Source organism: Triturus cristatus, chromosome 4_2, assembly GCF_964204655.1.
Source record: "Triturus cristatus chromosome 4_2, aTriCri1.1, whole genome shotgun sequence".
NCBI lineage: Eukaryota > Metazoa > Chordata > Amphibia > Caudata > Salamandridae > Triturus > Triturus cristatus.
The window spans coordinates 312480304-312495145 of NC_140586.1; the positions used below are offsets into that span (position 1 = coordinate 312480304).

At 41.9% G+C, this 14842-nt stretch overlaps 1 protein-coding gene across 2 annotated transcripts in view; it reads left to right on the plus strand.

Annotated features, from left to right (window-relative positions):
• The window catches only part of LOC146833773 (uncharacterized), a 35957-nt gene extending 21730 nt beyond the window's left edge, over positions 1–14227 (plus strand). For both annotated transcript variants that reach the window (XM_085601640.1, XM_085601641.1), the window contains exon 3: positions 10181–14227. In XM_085601640.1, the coding sequence (XP_085457766.1) occupies positions 10181–10596 (416 nt within the window). In that variant the 3' untranslated portion in view covers positions 10597–14227. The remainder of the gene's footprint in view (positions 1–10180) is intronic.
• Positions 14228–14842: the final 615 nt, after the last annotated feature.

Consider the following 14842-nt stretch of genomic DNA (forward strand, 5'->3'; position numbering starts at 1 on the left):
GCTGCGAGATCCCGCATGGGGAAGATTTGAACTTGGGAAGTTTCAACACAATTCAGAATGCAGTTTTATGTAGTAACAGCAAACAACTAAACAGCTGTAAGGGATAAAGGAGTAGTTGATCCGTTCTCTCTACTTCTCAGGTCTCTGTCCCTTTGTCAAAGCTCGATTCCCAGATGATGAAATAAGGTCAGGCAATTGCTTTGTCACACCGCCAACTCCATGATGCTTCTGATGTCCATCCATCCATTACATTTGAGGTTGGAATACCTGCATTGCATAGTGTGAAAATGGTCTGCTTGAGTAGCTGTTGGAGAAACGTAACTGGGAGACTGTGACTGGGAGACTGTTTGAAGGGTGAATGGTATTCTAGGATTAGGCCTAGTGCCTGCAAAAAGCGGTCTTTACTGTTCAGGTTGGGTATGGTACTAGAATATTGTGGCATAAATAACATCTGAGAAAAATACAGTGTCCGAAATATTGTTTACAAAAATATTTCCACATTTGAGTCAGTCATAGGAAATCAACATCCAAATGCAGCTATTTTTTGTAAATGAACTGTAGGCAATAATATTTATGTTGAACCTCAGACTGTCTTTGTCCACCCTTCATCCTGTTGGGTTTTCCTGCTACAGCACGTAATGCGCTTATAGAGTTTGGCTGCGCAACACCTAAAAATGTGAGATTTTGGCCAAAAGTCATGGGTTTTGGTGAGACACAACGCTTGACGAATTACTACCACCAACTCTTTTTCCCTTCCAGAAAACTTGAGGAGCAAGCAGGAATCCCAGAAAGAGGCATCCAAAGGGATGTTTAAAATGGTGAAAACAGCTTGGACTTTGGTTCATCCTGGTTTCACACCACTAAAACAGGGAAAAATAAAAGCTGGTCCAATGAAGCCAGTAGGGGTAATTTAGTAATGTAACGCTGCTCCATCCCTGAGAGATGGCTGACAGGGACAAGACTGCTTAATGTTGTGCTTAGAATCTGGAAGAAAACTCTTCTTCTGTAACCTTGGAGAAGAGAAAATTGTACTGCCAATGCAGAAAGAACCAGGCCCTTGACTTGAAAGAACTAGAAAAAAAGGTCCAGTGGACTTGATTGCATGCAGGTCACCTCGAAGGAGTGAGCTGCAAAGGATGAACAAGGACCTTACAGCCCAGGTTAGAACCTCTGGGTTGGGCAGAACTAATCCGCAAACATTCAGATCATCAAGCAGTTGGGTCCTGCAATGATCATACTAGGACTGAAAGTGTGATGAACCTGCTTCATCACTGAGCCACACTGCTTAACCTTTGGCTTTGTAATAGGCAATATATGCCACTATCCAGCATGAGAGGGACACTGAAGAGCTCCCCCTTCCACTGTAGGTCTTATGGTACTATCCCATCAGCTACAGATGGTATCCCTGAATGTAGCATCATTTAAATTATTCATTCAACTCTTGCAGTTCCAGAATTATCACATTTCGATTCAAAATTGGATCTTAATGTTTAAACCCATGTGCCCAGTTCCAAAAGATGAGGTATGTTTGTCAGCATGGCTTATCACTTTTTACGGGGTTACTCTGTGGCTAATACTTCAAGGCCTTATTCAGCCCTTGGCAGGTGGCTCACCGCACCACCAGGAGGGAGGAGCTCATGACCACCACCACCCTGGCTAAGGCTGTCCATCATATTTAGAGATCCTCATCTGCCTGGTGGGGATCTTAATACTGTGAAGGGAGCTGTCGCCACAACAGCTCCTTTCACTGCAGTGAAGTTTGACTATGCATCATGTTTATAGTGCCAGCTCAGCAAACCCTTATGTTTTTAAGAAACAAACTTCCAAAGCACAGTTTGTTTCTTGAAAACAAAAGAACTAATGGTCAGACACACATGGAGCTTTTCTCTGAGTGTGGGGGCCATTAATGGTTTTTCCTGCCGGTGTCCACCATGCATCATTTGGAGGACAGAGTTACGAAAAATAAGAGACAGTTGTCCCATTCTAAATAAAGTGGGATGATTGTCACTGTGACCCTGTGGTCATATGTGACTACAAACTAGATACACATGTCAGACCTGGCTTACTTTGGTCTTTGAAGACATGCAAATTATAGTTCAGATCTGTGTGTATAGGTGTATTTTATGATAATATTCGGATTCTTACGCCTATCCTTGGCAGGTTCTGGACACAGCGCTTATGGACATTGTGAAGGAAACAGCAGGTCGAGTTATTTTGTTCACCAGTATTCTCCCACCTGCCGCACTTACCTGCAACATCATGTCGGGACTGGCAAGGCGGTAAACATCATTTTGATTTCATATACATTATGCCACCATCCCAGATGAATTATGGGAAATGTAGTGCAGTAGGAGTGGGACATGTGATCAGTTACAGCTGGGACACTGCACTGATGGGGCAACACCTTTGAGAAAGGCAATTGGCTGAAACGCGTCAGGTGCCTCACACATGCTGTTCCCTGCGGAAATAGAAATACAGCCTCTCTTCCAGAAACCGGGTTGTAGCGCTTCGTTTGTTGTGGACATTGTTGACGGGAAGTGCTGTCTCCCGTTGTAGTCACGACCGCCCTGCAGGGTTGGAGATCCCCTACGATAGCCTTTTTTGTTTGAATTTTGATGGGGGACATGACCCGCTCGCCTGGCTTCAAGCCTAAGGATTTCCGGCGATAGTGCAGTTGAAGGTGAGAAAGGGAGCTGATGAAGGCAGACGCCTATCCTTGGCAGGTTCTGGACACAGCGCTTATGGACATTGTAAAGGAAACAGCAGGTTGAGTTATTTTGTGCACCAGTCTTCTCCCACCTGCCACACTTACCTGCAACATCATGTCGGGACTGGCAAGGCGGTGAAACATCATTTTGATTTCATATACATTACACCACCATCCCAGATGAATTATGGGAAATGTAGTGCAGTAGGAGTGGGACATGTGATCAGTTGCACCTGGGACACTGCACTGATGGGGCAACACCTTTGAGAAAGGCAATTGGCTGAAATGCATCAGGTGCCTCACACATGCTGTTCCCTGCGCCAATAGAAATAAAGCCTCTTTTCCAGAAACCGGGTTGTGGCGCTTCGTTTGTTGTGGACATTGTTGACTGGAAGTGCTGTCTCCCGTTGTAGTCACGACCGCCCTGCAGGGTTGGGGATCCCCTACGACAGCCTTATTTGTGTGATTTTTGATGTGAGACATGACCTGCTCACCTGGCTACAAGCCTAAGGATTTCCGGCGATTGTGCAGTTGAAGGCGAGAAAGGGAGCCGATGAAGGCAGACACCCATCCTTTGCAGGTTCTGGACACAGCGCTTATGAATGTTGTGAAGGAAACAGCAGGTCGAGTTATTTTTTGCACCAGTCTTCTCCCACCTGCCGCACTTACCTGCAACATCATGTCGGGACTGGCAAGGCGGTAAAACATCATTTTGATTTCATTTACATTACGCCACCATCCCAGATGAATTATGGCAAATGTAGTGCAGTAGGAGTGGGACATGTGATCAGTTACACCTGGGACACTGCACTGATGGGGCAACACCTTTGAGAAAAGCAATTGGCTGAAACACGTCAGGTGCCTCACACATTCTGTTCCCTGCGCCAATAGAAATAAAGCCTCTTTTCCAGAAACCGGGTTGTGGCGCTTCGTTTGAGATATATATATATATACCGAGCCCAGATTTCAAAGCAACATGCATTTATTTGTAGAAGACAGCACACTTTGTAATGTCCTTACGCGTTTCGGTTTTTCAGTCAGCCTTGCTCACAGGTGGAAACGGTTTGCCAGTAAAATGCTTTCTTAAATAAATGCCACGCTGTCACATGACTCAATGTTACAAGGTACTGCTGTTCCCAGAATGCACCATTGATGTTATTCAGTGTTTCTTGACAAGTTGCAGCGCATATTTTGATAAAACATAATTGCATCATTTGTGTTGCACTTGTATATTTGTGTTCCTTTCAGGTGCACTCCTGATGAATTGTCATAAATGTACAGTGTGACAGCAGGCAAAATACTATATGTGTGTTGCACGCAAATCCGAATCCATAAAGTATACACAGTGCTGGCCTCTTTGACACAATGTCTTTGGTAATGGATGCAGAATGAAAAAAGTCAAGAGACAAGTCTGCCGGTGTCCCTTTCTCACCTCCATGCACAGGCATCTTAGGATAATCCTTTTTACTGGTGTAGGGGAGAGCGGGTCATGCTCCCCAATTGAATCCTCTGATTCCCAACAAAAAACATCCACTTGATGGACGCCCCCAACCGTGCAGGGCGGCATCGGCGAGACGGGAATGGAGCACCCGTTAATTAAACATGGAGAATAGTGCCGAGCCCAGTTTTCAAAGCAACATGCATTTATTTGTAGAAGACAGCACACTTTGTAATGTCCTTACGCGTTTCGGCTTTTCAGTCAGCCTTGCTCACAGGTGGAAACGGTTTGCCAGTGAAATGCTTTCTTAAATAAATGCCACGCTGTCACATGACTCAATGTTACAAGGTACTGCTGTTCCCAGAATGCACCATTGATGTTATTCTGTGTTTCTTGACAAGTTGCAGCGCACATTTTGATAAAACATAATTGCGTCATTTGTGTTGCACTTGTATATATGTGTTCCTTTCAAGTGCACTCATGATGAATTGTCATAAATGTACAGTGTGACAGCAGGTAAAATACTATATGTGTGTTGCACGCAAATCCGAATCCATAAAATATACACAGTGCTGGCCTCTTTGACACAATGTATTTGGTAATGAATGCAGAATGAAAAAAGTGTATATATATATTCACTGAAAAAACCATAGGTTTCACACATGTTATAGTTAGCTGGACATTTCACTCGTAAAAAAACATTGAAATTCCCCCGTTATAGTTAGTTCAGCAAACTATAACTCGCGCGACCGCCACTCTATCACAAGGATGATGTCATCAGTGATGTCATTTGAGATGTCATCAGTGATGTCATGAGTGATGTCACTGACCATGTCATGAGTGATGTAATATGTGACGTCATCAGCAGTGGATTGCGGTCACGCGAGTTATAGTTATCTGAACTAACTATAAAGGGGGAATTTCATTGGTTTTTTACGAGTGAAATATCCACCTAACTATAACATGTGTGAAACCTATGGTTTTTTAAGTGAATATATATATATATATATATATATATATATATATATATATATATATATATATATATATATATATATATATATATATATATATATATATATATATATATGATATATAGATATATATATATATATATATATATACTGATGTGAGAAAATGTCCCTTTTTGAGAGGTCAGCCCTATTTGTTTTGCTGAATTTATTGCCGGTATTTAAACTCGGGAAAATGGGGTGCTGCCATTCAGGGCCCAGTGTATTTGCTCTGACTGCTAAAACATGTACAAATTGCCTAATACTTAATTGATATATTTAGCTCTCCTCTAAGGCAATGGAATATGGTGTAGAAACTATGCCCATAACATGGAAAGGTATTGCCATCTGTGGACTTCAGCACTTTTTGCACCGTCCACTAGTTTGACAAGGAAAACATGGTTTTAAGCCTACTATTGTAGCCTGACTGTTGCAATTTAAACCTGCAGCCCAACTTGTCAAATAACCCCTTTGTTGGGGACAGCCACGGCCCGTGCAGGTAACAGCGGTGGGGCCGGTTGGGGGGAGGATTCGACAGACGACCAGGAGGGAAAATTAAATAAATAAATTATTTTCCCTCATCATCGTCTGTCGAATTCCCCTCCCACCCTGCCCCACCGCCCCAACGCTCTTACCTACACGGGCTGCGGCTAGTTGGGGAAAAACGTTGTTTTAAATATTACGCTACTCTTATGTAGTCATTGTAGCCCACAAGGTAGGGTGCTTGGTATGTAAAAGTGGAACATGTACACATTTAATGTTACCTTGTTCCGGTAGTGACAAGCCCTGAATGCTATTTTCACATTGGAAGGATCTGACTGTTCTATGTGAAAACTGGAGTACAGATTAAAATATGAATTCTATATCTCGGGTTTAGGACCGGCTAGAAAAACTATTCAACCACTATTTTTAGTATTTATTAAAATCCAATCTAATGGTGACGTTATTTTATTAAATAAATATTTAGGAAAATTAACTTTTTGAAAGTTACCTTTTCCCTGCTTGAAACCACTGGAGGCTAAATTGCCTGAGTCTGACAGCAGCAGCAGTGCCTGTGCTTGACCTTAAAGAGACATAAATATTGCTCAAAGAACAGAGACAATCGCTTAGGTTTGGTGAGAAGATGGACTGTGGGTAGAGAGTGTGATACATATCAGCCCAGAAAGAGCAGCTGTGGAGGTTCCAGGAACTTCATTAACACGAAAGAGCCAGAGGTGAAGCCTGGACATTCATAGTTTGGTATAAGGGGAGACCTGAGTAAGGGGAAGCCTTTGCTCTTTAGACCCAGGGTAGTCATTCGGTAACTATTCGGGTACCACCCCACAGGGTGGGGAGGGGGCTGGTCCTACAACCAGCATTGTGTGGCTTAGGAGGAGGGGACTGCTCATTTTCTTAAACACACACACACACAACCTGGCACACAAGCAACCTCCAAGGGCAGACGGCTGCACCATCTTGGATTCCCCCAAGAATAGTTCACTCTGGGCCAGTTTGAGGTAAAACAAACATGATGTGCTGCAAAAGTGACTAGGTTAGTCCCTGGAAACTTTTCCCCCATTGGTTATGGAGTGTCCAGGAGTCACCCACACTCACTGGCTATTAAATCCTACAAAGCTGGCACCTAATCCATAACTCCTCAGAACAATTTCTGGACCTCGGGAAGAACATAATAAGGACTGCTTCTGCTATTTGAGACCTGTGAGGAGACCTGAAGGGCTGAATCTGCTTCCTCTTGTACCCAGGACAAAAACGTGGACACCAAGGGTTCATTGACTGACCTCCTGTGTAGCTACAGGGACACAACAAGCTGCAAGAGGCCTTCTTCTGGAAGTGACCAGTTGAAACTGGAAAGCGAATGGACCCTTCTGGTGGCCTCTGCTGGAGTGAGTCAAAACCCATAAATGCTGTCCCTGATGTCGGGTAGCCTCAGTGGTGTCCATAGGACTTATTCTGAAATCTCAAATAAATGTGGACTTAGACAAATTTTGGACTTCCAGACCTCCAAAGGACCAGAACCAGCTGCCCAAGTCATAACCTTGCTGGGCAAGAAAATCAGGTTGGTCCCACCTGGAGAATTTTGACGCCTCAAAACGCAGTTCAGCGGACCACCACGGCAAGCCTATACGATTTCGGTACAACCTTCCAGTATACAGCCTACTGCCTTGCCCCACTGGAGGAATCCGAGCTCCCAAAAAAGTACTGGGTCCAAAAGTAGAAATCTTGATCGAGCAATGCGCTAAAAGTATCCAGCTAACAATAGTACTTTCCTGAGTGCAAAATTGTACTTTCCCCATGCTGAGCATTTCTTGCCCAAACCAACAGCTACTGTGAGACCTTGCTCAATGTCTATCTGACTTCAAAGGGACTTTGCCGGATACAATCTCTTGCCTTGTTCTGCTAGAGGATTTTGACTTTCATTACAAAGACTATGTCAAAGGGTAAAATCTTTCACCAAGACGAACCTGCTTGGGGTTTCCAAACTGCACTTCATTGTGGGTGGCCGGAAATCGTACATAGATCTCAGTCAGTTGCGAACAGTGATTACTGATTGGTGCTTTACTTTTTCTTGGTGCTGTTACTTGAAATATTTAAAAAATGGTATTGTTATTTTAGACTGGCTAATCTATTTTATTGTATTGCTGATGTATTTTTTATGGTTTACAGACTACGGTCTAAATAAACTATATTTTTTTACTACTACTACTTCTTCTATAAAATTTCATACCTCCTCTTCCCCTTACTCGAGTTTCCCCGTTTTGATGACATTTAGTTTATCAAATCTTACTCTATGTTTATAAATTGGAGTGGGATTTTGATTGTGTTGTGTGTTCGAATTTTTTGCTGTTTTGGTACTTCCAAATGCTTAACACATTCTCTCTAAATCAACCCAGTCTGCTCTGTGTAATAGCTACCAGTGGTTGAGCTGTGGTTTAACTTAATGAAACTTTTCTCTGGATCTAACCGGTTAGATTGAGGAAACTCCACTTGGTTAGGCTTTACAATAGTGAGGCATAAATGCCAGCTATATAGGACTGAGATTCTAACAATATATCATGTTTTATTGTCTTGTGTTTGAGTAAAGCAGTGCATAATTTGAGCTGGTAGGGGCCGCCGGCACTCAGTTTTGGGGCCTGTGGGGCTTCAGCCCTCATTTTTTGGGACTGGAGTTTATTTTTCCTCATCCAACATTTCGCGAGAGCAAGAGAGCTAAAATGCACAACGGAGAAACAACGAGAAAGAAAAAGACGGCAAAACCGTCATCAAAGGAGAAAGCATAAACCTGCAGGAGAGAGATAAAGGGGCAGGATGTGTCTGGAAGTTGGTTAACGAGGCATAAGATTGTTCCAGACCTTGCAGCCTATGGTATTCTGTGCGCTGGTGCCAGCCACGAGCTTCTGAGCAAAGCTTTGGGTATCGGCTTTGGGTACCTTCAAAAAAGTAAGCACTGGAGTAAAGCGATGTAGAGCTGCTTAAATGAAACCTAAAATTAAGTATAGAAATATGATTTCGCTTGAAAATTCGCTTTTCTCTACAATGAATTTGGATGGGGTGAATCTAAAAGAAAAACAATATCTTTTTTAAAATAGGAGTTTGGATTGTTCTTTTAAATTATAAATGCTTATTGAGATACATTGTAAAAATGCTTTACATACTTTGATTTATGGTTTTGTAAATCAGTATCAACAATAAATAAATGACATTTGAAGAATGTACAGTGCATGCCTACCTCATAACTGTGGGTGACATATAGTCCAGCCTCCCCCCCCATAACCCTGGAACCCCTTCAAATTCCCAGAAGAGCAGGAGATAATTCTCCATACCTTCCATTTGACTGCTCTAATACTCCCTGTAAACAATAGCATATTAGGCAAGTCTGAAGGGAAACTCATGCAATCTTCCAATACTTGAGGGCATAGAAATGTAGTACCCACATTTTTGTTTTCTATGAGCAGCAGCAAAACAACTGCAAGTCTATCAGAAAACTGTGTGTTTCTCACTCGACTGTATTCACGGCTGGATAAAAAGCAGCCCCCTGTCCTCCATACATGATAGAATCCTCTCTGAGTCCTCTGTTTCCAGCCCAGCCCTATAAAATGTCTTTTTATCAGTGGTAAATGTTGGACTCCTTACCCTTGTGTTCTCCTCATAGACTTTGCAAGCAAATATTGTCATGTGCGCGAGAGGTTGCAGACAAGGCAAGCTTTTGTATGCACGAGAGTTGTATAAAGTGAAAACTCATACATTTAGAAAAGCAGTGTATTGTGTGGGAATTACCCCAAGATAATCTTCCGTGTTCTGTGTGGTAAGTGGGAGTTCCTTATTTTCTTATGCATCCATGCCTTGGTGTGGGTCAATTCGGTTTTCTTCCCCAACACAAGTATTTATACAGACACACTGCAACAAAAAAAGAATTGTGAGTCACATCAGGACCACATGTGAATGAGTAAAAATATAACCTTTGTGATTTGTGTGTGTGTTCCATAGCATGTCTTCAGGTCATCATCACTGAGGTGGAGTTTGACCCTCTTATAAACATGAACTGAACATTGAGTTGAGGAGTGATTTGAATGCCCTATAGAGTGCCTGACATGAGATGGTTGCCCTGAGGAAAGCCCTGAGGTAACAACAATGCTCGAAATGAGGAATGATGACCTGCACTTACTGAGGAGCAAGGGGGTGAGTTGATTGTTAGCTGTCAAAGTTGGCTCTTCATGGAGCAGGTGAATGGGAGAGAGGCAGTGTTTGTAGGTAGAAGGGCTGAGTGCTGAGTGAATGAGGGGAGTAGTGATATGGACTTGGAGTGTGGGTTTTTATAAACTATCTTTGAAGAATAATGTTTTCGTGTGCTACCTTGGTATTTAGGTGGGAAACTAAATGCCTGCATTTAAGCAGATGTAGGCAGATTGCATTCCACTACAATAAAGAAGAACCTAAACTTCTTTCTCTCTTGGATGACTGTGCAGAATTTCCAGCACTGTATGTGGAAGTTATGAGGTCATAATGGAAGTCCATTATCTCTTTTAGCCGTCAAAGAGGATTGGACCTGGACCATGCCGTACTGCAGCGACCACTTCCGCGAAGATGGTGAGAAATTGAAGGTCCTCAAGGAAGGGGTCTACATCATCTACGTGCATGTGACCCACAAACCTATCGCAAACAGGCAATACCGCAATCTCTTCACGGTTCAGCTCAGGAAGAAGGAAAGCAATGGAAATCCGAGTACCTTGAACAAAATGACGGAGTATACCGGGGGCATGAACGGTTCTTCATGCGAGCCTTACATATCAGTGGCTCACCCCTACCAGCTAAAAAAAGGCGAACTGTTATATTTGGAAATCGACAATTTTACTAATGTGTCGAAGAACAAGACTTTTTGGGGGGTTTATGAAATTGCACCAGTCACAGTCTCTTCGAGTGTACTGTTCCAGGAATCAGCTTGAGCTGTGTGAAGCAAATTGGCTCATCACCTTTTGGGCGCTTCTGAATTTGAAGTACGATTTGCACTATTGCAGATGTTTATTTAAGATTTCGGCCTATAGAAGTATCAAAGGGTTGACCCACATGCTCGTATTACCTTTCCTTGGATATTTATTCTGTGGTGTGAAAGAAAGGTACTTCATATTCCACGTGAAGTTAAGAGATGCGTGATTTACAATGTGGTTGAGTGAAGTAAAAGTCATTCAGTTGTGATTATTAAGTTACAAACCAATGCTCTGGTTTCAATGAGAGAAAAAATGCTAAATTGGTGGGACCAATAAAGCCACATCATCCATTCCAAGTATATGTCACTGGGAGGAAAATATTGATATGGGTCTCTTCAGTCGCTCCTACAATCGCAAATTTTGACATTGCAAATGAAGGTATGCCTCTTTTTCTTGTTGAAACCAGGCATAGCTCCTGTAATAGCCAGATAAAAGTCTGCTCTCCAATCATACTCTTCGCTTTATGGCTGCCACTGAAAGCTGTTCTTCATGTCGACCTCTACACATTAGACATTGTTTTCAAACAAATGACGTTAGCTCAGGGCAAAACAAAATGTGTTTTGGTCATTCAATGATTTGGTGGCCAAATTTAACCTACAGTAGCCATGGTGACTCTAACTATAAGTATTTGGCTACCTACTTGCTCTTGAGAATAGCGAGCCACAGTAAAAATAGCCAGGGAATAATTCCCCACAACTCACCCACCAAACTGGGTGTGATTTGGCGGAGATATATCTTCTGTCCTGGCAACTAAAGTATCTACCTAAAAACTGTCTAAGAAACTTCATTTTATCTATTTATTTATTTGGTATTATTTTCTTTTTGTCATTAGTGTACCAAACCTCCAAAGCACTCATACCTGCTGTCGAGTACACTGTCTTCGTGCTCTGCCTCCTTTCCAAATGGTTGGGAATTGCCTGTCCCGTAGGCAGAATGGGAAAATGTTTCCTAAAAAAGAGGGTGTCGCTTTCAAACTATTAGAACTGTCCCAGTGCTATCATCCCAATGTACCAGGCCATGCCCTTTATCCATGTCAGCAACCATCTACCTAATACTAATGTTTATGACTAGGTGAACAGTACAATTTTATTTATAGAGCTGTAGTGCTGAATTATGCAGGTCAGTCTGCCTTTGGCCTCTGAAGACCCATTGCCATTAAGCCCCACGTGGACCTCAAGTTGAAGATTTTTTTCCGGGTCAGAGTGTAGTTTCTTCAAAGTCTGGAGAGAGTAGGAGTGGTCTAAAGACAGAAGTGCACTGTTGTAAGGGGTGCTGCAGGAATTAAGTTTTGCTTTTGTAAAAACTTAAGGAATGGCTGGTTGATCACATTGTAAATCTTTGATCAGGAGGTGTGTCTTGCATGGAGCAAGCCTGTAGTTGTGAAACAATCACATTAATTGCAGTTTCAGACAAATTGAATCGGCAAATACTATCTCTGATCTAATGTAGATGCTTTATTTGTGGATGCACGATTTTTCAACTCGACATGAGTTAGGCTTTGTTTCCTGCTTGCTGGCTTCTCATACTCCAAATGGCTTTACCATAGAGAATCTCCTCTTAGAGGCAATGACAGGTTTCCCCAAAAGTGCCTCTGTCTATCTGATGCCTCTCCTCCAGAGTTTCCTGATTGAAAATTCACTCCATTATCCCTTTGGCCACCTGTTGAGATGGGGATAAATGAACTGCTGTGTAAATAGGCAGCCATCTTTGAAATAGATGAATTTGTCCCATTCACTAGTTTTACTTCCTCATATTGAGCAATTTATGGAATACTGTTTTTCCTCGCCATTGTTTATTATTTTTAAGGAGACCTCATAAACCATCATAAACTTAGTAAAAGTTGGCCAAAGTAAGCCCAAGAGACCAGCATTAAAAATATATAATTGGAAGAATGCTGCTCTGAACTCATTCATATGAGATTATTTAACATTAGAATTCTGATGGGTTGGAGAATGAAATTTACCAGCCCTGTTGCACTTACATCTTTACCAACATTGTGAATCCTTTGCGTTTCACCCGAAGAGTCAGTGTCATCTAAAGTTCTATGGGAGTCCGGGGCAAGACATATTTTGCAGGCCCCTGTAAGGAACAAATTTCAATTTTGTTACCCATTTTCTGATAATACATACACTCCATGATGCCAAACAATGCTAAATTATATGTTAATCTTTAACAGGGCCGCACAACAGTTGAAATATGTCTTGCCCAGGACCCCAAAATCCACAAGATAACTCTGGGTAGAGAGACCAAGTCAGGGTAAAGGTAGGCGGAAGGAGAGAGGTTTAAAGAGAGAGAAATAAAATAGAGATAGAGCAAATATAGAGAAAGTTCACTTTCACAGGGGCCCCTTGGAAGATGGGGGCCCTGGGCAATCGCCTACATTGCCCATGCCTTAAAAAGTCTCTGCGAAGAGTTTGTCAAAAAGCTGCAGTGAACTTTGGGTGAATCTCCGGGCAGAAATGAGGAACAATCAGGGGGCTCTGACTCAGAATTTCTGATTCCCCTAGTAATTCTTCATTTCTAAGGGGTCCCACTTATAATCCCAGGTAATTCTATCCTTTGGAGAGCTCTGATATCAGTAACTCCTAGGGGCTCAAAATGGGACTTTTATATACTTACGCAAATCAATGCATGCTAACATTCTATGATGTAGGCTACTGCTCTTTTGTCACAAAATCAGATGTTAGCATATTATCCTGAAAAGCTTGAATTCTCTTTTTTCTGGATTTTGGTCCAGACAATAGCCACCACACATCCTAGAAGACTCTGAAAAGAATAACTCAGTGGAAAACAATCATTGATGCTGCCAATTTGTCTGTATATTTATATATAATGCACAGTGCTAATAATAATATGATTATGTGGTAACTGTTAATAATATACGGTGTAATGTAAATACTAGTGTAAATAAAAGTTTTAATATGTCTGACACAATTCCTTGGCTGAAGTTATATAATGGGTTAAAATTATTGACACCAATGGAGTTCGTGGCTAGCTTAACAGTGAGAATGTCGACTGTAGTGTCAGGTATTCTTAAAAAAATAAAACAAAAGTGTAAGCATTCTTGGCATGATTTAACTCAACAGTTCTGAACCTTGATTGTGTTTCATTGTAAGAGCATGTGATGTGATGAGAGTGGGAATTTAATTTAACAAAATGGAATATACAAAACTGCAGACACATACAGGCTACATGTAGTTAATGGTAGCACCTGGGTAGTTATAGTCAGGACTTTTTTATTGGAATGAAAAAAACTGGGGGGGGGGTCTCTCAAAGGGGTGTGTTCGATGTAATTATGGGTGTGGCTTAAAACACTTACGTAAAAAATCAGTGCTTAGCATACTGTGCCACCCGAGTGGTATGCATCCATATGTATTTTGCTTCTTCTGTCATTGCATCCATATCTATAATACAACAAGCAACATTAAATGGCTCACTCTCTAAAGGGGCCACCTGGCAACAAGCTCTGTGTCTTTTAAATGCCCAAAATAAATCTCTGCATCTTTTAAATGTCCAAAATAATGAATACCATGCCATAGTGTATCAAGAGATTGTACCCGAAATAAAGCTTGGAGATGGGCCATGAAAAGTTGGCTTGTGATGTAATATTATTGGCCTATATGCTTCTCTTTGAAATCATCATGAAGTATGTTGTCTTACCTAAACAAAATGGAAATTATCATTTTCTTGCATTTTCTTTTGCGTCAAGTCAATTCTTCCGTGCAGTTACCTTGCAGACAAAAGGGTCATGATTTGAATGGTGCAGCAGGCGCAGTAGCACCGGGGCCAAAAGTTGTCGGAACTCCTATAATATAGCTATATTTGAATTCTAAACAGTCAGTCACAATTGCAGTTACCTTGCAGATAAAAGGGACTTGGTGCAGCAGGTGCAATATTAACAGGGTCAAAAGCTCTAGGGACCCCACTAAACCCAGATTATTGCTAAAATGTTAAACCAAACATGCAGTCACAAGTACAGTTACCTTGCAGACAACAGGGTCATGATTTGAATGGTGAAGCAGGTGCAGTAGCACGGGGCCCAAAAGTTGTCAGAACTCCTCTAAACACATAAGATTGCTATATTTGACTACTGAACAGGCAGCCACTAGGGTCATGATTTCAATGGTGCAGCAGGTGCAGTGACACCGGGGCCCAAAGCTCTAGGAACCTTTATAAACACCATATATTGCACTATCATACTACT